The sequence below is a fragment of the Brassica rapa genome, chromosome A02 (assembly GCF_000309985.2).
Source record: "Brassica rapa cultivar Chiifu-401-42 chromosome A02, CAAS_Brap_v3.01, whole genome shotgun sequence".
In the NCBI taxonomy this organism is placed as follows: Eukaryota; Viridiplantae; Streptophyta; class Magnoliopsida; order Brassicales; family Brassicaceae; genus Brassica; species Brassica rapa.
The window spans coordinates 20,981,427-20,990,802 of NC_024796.2; the positions used below are offsets into that span (position 1 = coordinate 20,981,427).

At 38.4% G+C, this 9,376-nt stretch overlaps 1 protein-coding gene across 1 annotated transcript; it reads left to right on the top strand.

The window, feature by feature from the left end:
- On the top strand, positions 1-552 carry LOC103848833 (protein RALF-like 18). The gene has a single exon (XM_009125659.2). It carries the CDS (start codon positions 45-47, stop codon positions 363-365), a length of 321 nt encoding a protein of 106 aa, XP_009123907.1. The 5' UTR covers positions 1-44; the 3' UTR covers positions 366-552.
- Positions 553-9,376: the final 8,824 nt, after the last annotated feature.

Below are 9,376 nucleotides of genomic sequence, written 5' to 3' on the forward strand. Positions count from 1 at the left end.
GTAACAAAATCAATCACTCTCCATGTTAAACACTCTTGACATCAATGATGAATATTGTGAAGTTCTTGATCATCGCTATCGTTGTGACCATCTCGGTGGCTTTATGTCCAACATTTGTCCAATCTCGAAAGACAAAATGTGACTGGTTGGGTGGGAATTGCATCAAAGGTGGAGAAGAAGAGACCATGAAGATGAGTTCTGGTCTGGATGTGAGCCGTAGGGTCTTGCAAGCGACACGATATATAAACTACGATGCATTGAAGCACAACGTACCAGCTAAACAACATGGTCAACAAGACCGACCGGATAATCCATACCGGCGAGGTTGTACTCTCGCTACAGAATGTTACCGGCTTACGCATTAAACAACATAAATACACATTTTTATTTTTTTTGCAACACAAAAAAAAAAAACTGCTTCTCTTTCCCCCTTAATATTTACTTTTCTGTTAATGTATTTTGTATTATTACCTTGAATTGGTATCTTCAGTAATATTAAATTTTTCTACTATCTTCAGTAAGATCTAATTCACATGGGTCAAAGAAAAATTGCACATATATAACTAACTGAATTGTATCATTTACAGCAACTATGATAAAACTAGAACTGAGGGAAAAATAAAAAATTTTGGAATCTTAATTTTACAATGATTACGAGAACTTCTCGACATATTTGAGGAAGAATTGTTGAAAGGATTATTTTTTACTATATTCATTTTTAATAAAAACTATAAAAGGATAATTTATATTGTAGCGTAAAAATCTCCATAGCCAATCTAAAACCAAACATAACACTTCATTCAGAAAACAAGTTATTCTTGGGTTCACCCCCTAGGATGAACCTCTAGGTTCACCAACTAATAGAATTTCATTATTTCAAATTCGTGCTTATTTCTAAGCTACAACAAACCACAACAAAGGTTTCTCATTTTACTCATTATGGCGCAGAGTCACTTGTTGGGGCAAGCTGGTGAGACAAAGAACGGGGAAGGTGCACGGAAGAGATTGAAGATTTCGGTGGCTCATTTCGACAACTCAGCGCTGATCAAAACCTACTCCAAAACGTTGATTGGAAGGTGTATGAATCCTGAAGAACAAGACATGAACGCGTTGTTCACAAAAATTCCGAAGATCTGGAAATTGGAGGAGAGGGTTACGGGTACTAATCTGGGTTTTGGGATGTTTAAGTTTAACTTCAAATCGGAGGAAGAGATGGAGGCAGTGCTCAAGCAACAACCTTTCCACTTTGATTATTGGATGTTAGCTTTGGCACGGTGGCACCCAAAGAGGTCCCAGTTGTTTCCATCTGAGATACTCTTTTGGGTCCGTCTCATTGGAGTCCCGTTGGAGTTGAGAACAGTCCCTACCTTCGAAAGCATTGGAAACGCTATAGGGAAAATAGTGGCGGTGGATTTGGATGCTTTTAAGGAATTGTGTTTTGAAACCACAGTGGATTTCAAAGGGGGGGAGTTCTATGAGGAAGAGGAGGTGGCGGTATCGTTACGTTATGAGAAACTCTTTGGGTATTGTCCTCTTTGCTTTAGTCTTTGCCATAAGGAGGAAAAGTGTTCTCTCTATGTGAAGAACACAGTGAAGAGTCCAGAGAGGAAGAGGGAGAGCAGAGAGGAGAATGGAGGATGGTCTGACGGGGGGAAGCATGATGAGAGAGCAAGGAGTTACAAAGGAGTAGTTATTAATGGTAACGTGGCTCCACAAAACAAGGACAGAGGAGGTCGGGATTATTATGGAAAGGGCAAGGGGAAGATGTATGAGGGATCAGAGGCAAAGTGGGTCAAGGCAGCAGAGAGAAGTAACACAAGAGGCGCTCAGCATCAAGGAAAACGCAGAGGTGATAGCGAGGGATCAAGTCACAGAACTTATAGAAGGGAGGAGGTACGATCTGGTGATCAGGAGACGCGTACTAGGCCCTCTTCTGGTCAAACAAGTGCTCAACGAAATCCCATTGGCACACGAGAGGAGTCTAGGGAGGAAGGAGAGTTTAAGGTCTCTGATGAGAGCTCACTGAATCCACCTTCTCAGGAGTTCCAGTTGGAGTTAGCTAGGACTCAAGCAGAGGGAACAGAGGTAGTCTCGGATCCTACTGATGAGGGTATGGGGTTACAAATAGTAAATGGTCTGTTTGAGGAACAGGAAGGTCGTGTAGAGGATGATGATATGGAGATGGATGCTCTTGAGGCTAACCTGTTGGAAAGCAGTTTCGATTTGGGGGCGGAAGAGGATTTTCAAACTCTTTCGGAGGAAGAGGATGAGAAAGCTTTGGCCAAGGGAGATGAGGTCCCTATACAAGAAAAGGGTCTAGTGGAGAGTGATACTAACAAGGGTGAAAGCAAGGGAGCAGGGGACGCACCGTCGAAGCAAGGGAATCGAAAGCGAATTTTCAAGCCTACTTCGAGCACTGTAGGAAGCACCAAGATGCGTATTGCTAATGCTCTGGTTAAGCGTGCTGCTTCCAAGGGAGTTACGCGTTACGGAGACAATGGCAAACCACCGGAGGCCAAGGGAACTTCAAAGAGCCAAATCAAAAATCCTAAGTTTTATGGATCAGGTTTTATTAGCATTTCATCTATGCAAGGAAGGTGGGGTTTGCGGGAAAGAAGTTTTAAAGTATTCACTGAGATTAATGATCGTCTATGTTTTATTTGGTTTCAAGGGTCTGTGGTTTTATCTTTTTGAATTGTTGTTCTTGTTATCTTTTAAGTTCTGGAATAAAAATGGTATTTTCTTTTGTTGGTGGTGTGTGTGTATGGAGTCTGGCTTTGTTACTGTAGGTTCTAGTCTCTTCGTGAGAGAACTGAAGCATGCTACGGGTGATAGACCTAAGTATATAGAGGTTTATAGTTGTTTTGAAGGGATGTGGCTGGGTTATGGATACATGAGGAACAGGAGTGCTTTGCTTTGTATATATTATATTGTTGCTGATTCTTGGTATCATAGGGTCTTCTTCCTTAAGATGGCCTGCTCACGCACTGTCTACAGGTGGGGCACCCGGTGCCCATGGTTATTGATGTTGCAGTGGGTAAATTTGGTTTTTGGGTGGTGGAGTGGATCGTCGGTTTTGATTTTGAGGTTGGGTTTATTCCTCAGATCATATTATAGCCTTTGGATCCTTAGCTTGAATACCAAAATGTTCATACAAATGTGTTACGGTCATATGCGGAGATATATATGGCAATATTTTAAAGAATTTTTTATTGAAGCTCATATGGAATATGCCATGAGGTATTGGCTATTGGAATTAAGGAAAATACATTTACACAAGGAGTGGAAGGGATCATTGGTCTTATTTAACGTGAAGCTTATCTGTCTCAATTTTTATAAGGTGTTATTTGATGCTTGGAGTAGGGTATCTATTGTGGAATTATTTGGTCCAGTTAATTTTTGTCGGAGATTATGGAGTTTTTTTCTATTACCTTATAACTCCTTTTTGGTTGTGGTAAATACTATAAAATCCATGAAGTTCACTCGTTCTTGGAAGCTTTTTAGAAGAAACACACAAATTGGTGGTCACCAGAATGTTGATCGTAGACGTTGGGGTTTTGGTTTATCAAGTTTTGGCGATTACTTGAGTATTACGCAACTATGGTGGAAGTGGCTTTTTGAGATTACTATATTAGTGGGTATCATTAAACCTGTATTTACTGGCTCGAAGGAGCAATATATATATATATTTTATATATGAATATTTTAAGTTGGAATTGTAGAGGACTGGGAAGTCATTGGACTATAAGTTATCTTCGGGAGATATGGTATCAACATAAACCAGATTTTCTATTTTTATCTGAAACGAAACAGGAGTTTGAGTTTGTACAAAGATTCCAATCACATTTTGGATATGATAGTTTGGTTACTGTGGATCCAAACGGGAGAAGTGGTGGTTTAGCTCTTTATTACAATAAAGAATATCAAGTTCAAATCTTATATTCTAGCAACAGAATGATAGATATTGAGGCGGTGGTCAAAGGAAAACAAGTTTTTCTTACTTTTGTTTATGGAGACCCGGTGCAAAAGTTACGAGAACAGGTCTGGGAGAGACTAACTCGGTATGGATTATCACGCTCTGAACCACGGTTTATTATTGGAGATCTAAACGAGATAACTGGAAATCATGAAAAGGATGGGGGATCCCTGAGAAGTGCCACCTCATTCATACCCTTTAACAATATGATAAGGAATAGTTGTCTACTAGAATTTCCGGCTCGCGGTAATAAATGGTCATGGCAAGCAAAGAGAGGTAAAGAAAAAGGAGCAATGACGATCAGGTGTCGATTAGATAGAGCCTTGGCAAATGAGGAGTGGCATACACTGTTCCCATGTTATTACACAGAATATTTGAGGATGGTGGGCTCTGATCATCGCCCTGTGATAGCTTTTTTGGAGGATAAGGTATTAAGTAAAAAAAGAGGTCAGTTCAGGTTTGGTAAGAGTTGGATTGGCCAAGAGGGGCTTATGGAATCAATTGTGGCAGGATGGACAGAAAATCATGACGGACAGCTGGAGGATGTTGTTACAAAAATTAGTAATTGTCGTCATGAAATTTCATCATGGCGAAAGGATAATCAACCATACGGAAAGGATAAAATTAAAGATCTTCAACATGCACTTGAGGAGGTCCAGTCAGATAATAGTAGATCACAAGAGGACATCCTTGAGGTATCCAGAAAGTTACAAGAGGCGTATAAAGATGAAGAGGAATATTGGCATCAGAAAAGCCGGAATATGTGGCATTCATCTGGAGATCTTAATACCAAATTTTACCATGCTCTGACAAAGCAGCGTAGGGTCCATAATAAAATAATGGGACTCCATGATGAACAAGGAAATTGGATTACGGAGGAAAATGGGATTGAGAAGGTGGCGGTAGATTATTTTGATGGTCTTTTTAGTACTACAAACCCAACGGACTTTGATAATTTTCTGGATGAGATAGTGCCGTCTATTTCCCCCCAAATGAATCATATACTATTGAGAACAGCAACAGAGGAAGAGGTTCGTCAGGCTTTATTCATGATGCATCCAGAGAAAGCGCCAGGCCCGGATGGAATGACAGCCTTGTTTTTTCAGCACTCCTGGCATATTATTAAGAAGGACTTGGTTGAGATGGTGAATAATTTCTTGGTTATAGGCAACTTGGATCCACGATTAAATATTACGAATATTTGCATGATTCCAAAAGTAGAGAGACCTACAAGGATGATGGAACTACGGCCGATAAGTCTATGCAATGTAGGTTACAAGCTTATATCGAAAGTTCTGTGTCAACGACTGAAAATTTGCCTCCTTCGATTAATTTCAGAGACGCAATCGGCTTTTGTGGCAGGAAGGTTAATATCGGATAATATTCTTATAGCTCAGGAAATGTTTCATGGTCTGAGAACAAATAAGTCATGTCAAATAAATTAATGGCCATTAAAACGGATATGAGCAAGGCGTATGATAGGATAGAGTGGCGTTTTATTGAGGCCCTTCTTAACAAAATGGGGTTTGATCCACGCTGGATCACTCTAATGGTGGAATGTATCTCTTCGGTTCAATATAGGGTCCTCCTCAACGGCCAGCCGCGAGGCCTTATAATTCCCCAGCGAGGTCTACGTCAAGGGGATCCTTTGTCTCCGTATTTATTTATTATGTGTACTGAGGCTTTAATTGTGAATATCAAAAAAGCGGAGAGGGTAAAAGAATTAACCGGTATGAAGGTAGCAAGAGCTTGTCCGGCAATATCGCATTTGTTATTTGCCAACGATAGTCTTTTCTTTTGTAAGGCAAACAGAGAAGAATGTCAAACTATTCTCAGGATTTTAAAAGAGTACGAGGCTGTTTCCGGGCAACAAATAAATTTTCAGAAATCTTCAATTCAATTTGGTCAAAAGATTGAAGAGTCCAGTCGACAAGAGTTGAGAGATATTTTGGGTATTCAGAATTTAGGAGGAATGAGATCTTATCTAGGGTTACCCGAAAGCCTTGGGGGATCTAAAGTCCAAGTGTTCGGATTTGTTCAAGAACGTTTGAATAAGAGGGTAAATGGATGGACTTTTAAATATTTTACTAAAGGTGGGAAGGAGGTGATTATTAAGTCGGTGGTTACGGCTCTGCTAAATCATGTCATGTCTGTTTATCGATTACCAAAAGCTACTGTTAAAAAATTAACGAGTGGAGTAGCTCAATTTTGGTGGAGTCCAGGAGGGAGCACAAAAGGCATGCATTGGAAATCATGGGATAAGTTATGCCTTCCTAAAGACAATGGTGGATTAGGTTTTAAGGATCTTATGGATTTTAACACGGCGATGCTTGGAAAGCAACTGTGGAGGCTGATTGAGAAACCAAACACTCTTTTCTCTAGAGTCTTTAAAGGACGGTACTATAGGAATGCTTCACCCCTTGAACCGATCCGATCTTACTCCCCGTCATATGGCTGGAGAAGCATGATCTCTGCTAGATCTCTGATTTGTAAAGGACTAATTAAAAGGGTGGGAACATGTTCATCTATTTCCGTATGGAATGATCCTTGGATCCCAGCCACTCGCCCGAGACCAGCAAACAAAAATCTTCACAACAGTTACCCGGATCTCACAGTGGATTCCCTCATTAATTTGGAATCCCGAACTTGGAATCTTGAGGCAATCAGGGCTTTGGTGGATCCTCATGATGCACAAATTATTGAAAGTATTCCATTAAGTAGACATCAGATGGATGATAGGAATGGATGGCATTTCACTAATAATGGGAAATATTCGGTCAAATCAGGGTATCAGGTGGAACGGGTATATCCTGATAAGGAAAAACCACCAGATTTTTATGGACCCACAGTGGATCCGTTAAAAGCTTTCTGCTGGGAAGTGCGGTGCCCACCAAAGTTGAAGCACTTTTTATGGCAACTTGTTTCAGGTTGTATAGCGGTAATGAAGAATCTGCGGGGGAGAGGAATACAAGGGGAAATTTGTTGTGCTCGATGTGGAGACCCGGAGGAATCAATTAATCATGTGTTTTTTGAATGTCCTCCAGCACGTCAAGTGTGGGCACTATCTAAAATACCATCGAGTCCGGATTTTTTTCCAACTTGTTTGTTTTTTGGTAACATGGATCATCTCTTTTGGCGAGTTACTCCAAAGATGGATGACCACCAATTTGCATGGATATTATGGTATATATGGAAAGGTCGGAACAATAAAGTGTTTAGTAATCTGGATATTGATCCAAGGAAAACACTTAGATTAGCAGAACTGGAATCGACACTTTGGGTTGAAGCACAGGTTAACACTGATCAACGAAGGGAGAGGCAAGTACAGGCCCGGCCTACATTAGAAACTACAGGACGCTGGTGTTTTATAGATGGTTCGTGGAAAGAGAATGAACTATTTTCGGGACAAGGATGGTATAGTACCTTACCAGGTTTTGATGGTTTATTAGGAGCAAGGAATGTAAGCGCGTGTCTGTCACCTCTTCATTCGGAGGTGGAGGCGTTGATTTGGGCAATGGAATGTATGAAGAATCTAAGACAGTTTCAGGTTACGTTTACAACGGATTGTTCTCAATTGGTGAAGATGGTTTCGGAACCAGAAGAATGGCCAGCATTTGAAACCTATCTGGAAGATATCAAGCTTTTACGAAGAAGCTTCCTCAACTCAGACATCATCCATATTCCCCGAACGGAGAACCAAATGGCGGATAGCTTGGCACATAGTACTAGGAAACAATCGTCTTTCGTCGTTCATATGGATGCGGAGTTGCCGATTTGATTTACAGAGTCAATATGAGTCTGTGAATGTCTTGCTGTCAAAAAAAAAAAAATCAACTCATTTTCAAAACGTCATTTTCTACCTATATATAATAGTTGGTGTATAATTTAGAGATGACTTTTTTTATTTATCTTAGGAATGACTTTAACAAGTAATGTTGGTAAAACTGGTTTATGAAGAAGTATACAAAAAAAAAAGATATAGAAAATGGTTTCTTCCGAGAATAATTTCTCACCAGAATTGCTTCATTTGGTAGGAATTTTCGTTGGCAATCAGATTAAATGATCAATTAAAACCTTCTTACGTTCACACGCATGTGTATATTTTATATGTGAATCAATGTATACTTTTATACGTGAATCGATGGGACTCTATATATCGGTTTATAATATCAACTAAGATCCTAATTTAAGTACACATGAAACGATAGGCGTGAGTTACAGTTAAGCTAATGCTTTCTATATTGCGTAATCATTAATTACTATTAAGCATATAGTATAAATAGAACCATTTCGGACGGCTCCAAATGATGACCAAGGGAATAAGTAAGAATAGCTAATTCCTTAATATTTCTTACAATTTTCACTATTTACAAGGAATATTTGTTACTTATGATTCCTTAACATTCTTTAAGATTTAAGGAATAAAAGACTACAATTATTCCTTGATAAAATAGAAAAAGAATAGATTTTCCTTTTATTTTATTCTTTTTCATTCCTTTTTTTATATTCCTTCTATTTCTTTTGGGGTTACCTGTTAGAACCACAGTGATCTTCTTTTCGATCAGGACGCACTGAATGATCTATGAGTGGTATTCACAAAGTCAAATCAGTTTTTCTTTTATAAGATCATACTAGTGAAACTATCTAAGTCAGTACCTTGTAAACCGAAGATTTTTATAATGAATTTATAAGACATTCGTTCTCGGTTAAGAAAATCAAGTTTGCTTTAGTTTTTGTTCTGACGTTCAATATGATTTTTTATAGTTTGACTTGATTCGTTCGTTCAAGAAAATCAAGTATGGATTTGTTTCTGATAAGATTCACTATTTTAAAAAGTATTAATTCATAATCTCTAAAGAATTCCTAATAAAACAGATTATAATATATGTTTGAAATGTACACATTAAAAATCAAAATCAGTTGACTCGTTGATCCTTACTGATTATTCGATATATTTGATTTTTCTAGTTCTAAATTTACTTAAGAAATGTAGAATGCGTAACTTATGAGATACTCTCTCTATTTCAGTATAAGTGGTGTTTAGAGAAAATATTTTTGTTGCAAAATAAATGATGTTTTCACTATTTTAGAATTTAATTTTAGTTCAAACAGAAAAAGTATTAAACAAAAACACCCTAAAACACACACAAAAACCTTTTACAAAAGAGGCAAGCTATTGACGTTAATCAATATTATTAATTCAGGATCATTCCTATCTTTACCCCTACCCATACCTGGAATATTACTTTTTATGCCACTGGACCTTCCTTTTTTAAAAAACCAACTTTTACATAATTGTATCTTATTATACAATTCAAATATATCACACAGTTACGTGATGTCCGTTTAAAAAACAGTTTTTTTTTCTAATTGCCCTTTTCATTTTTATAAAAAGAACGT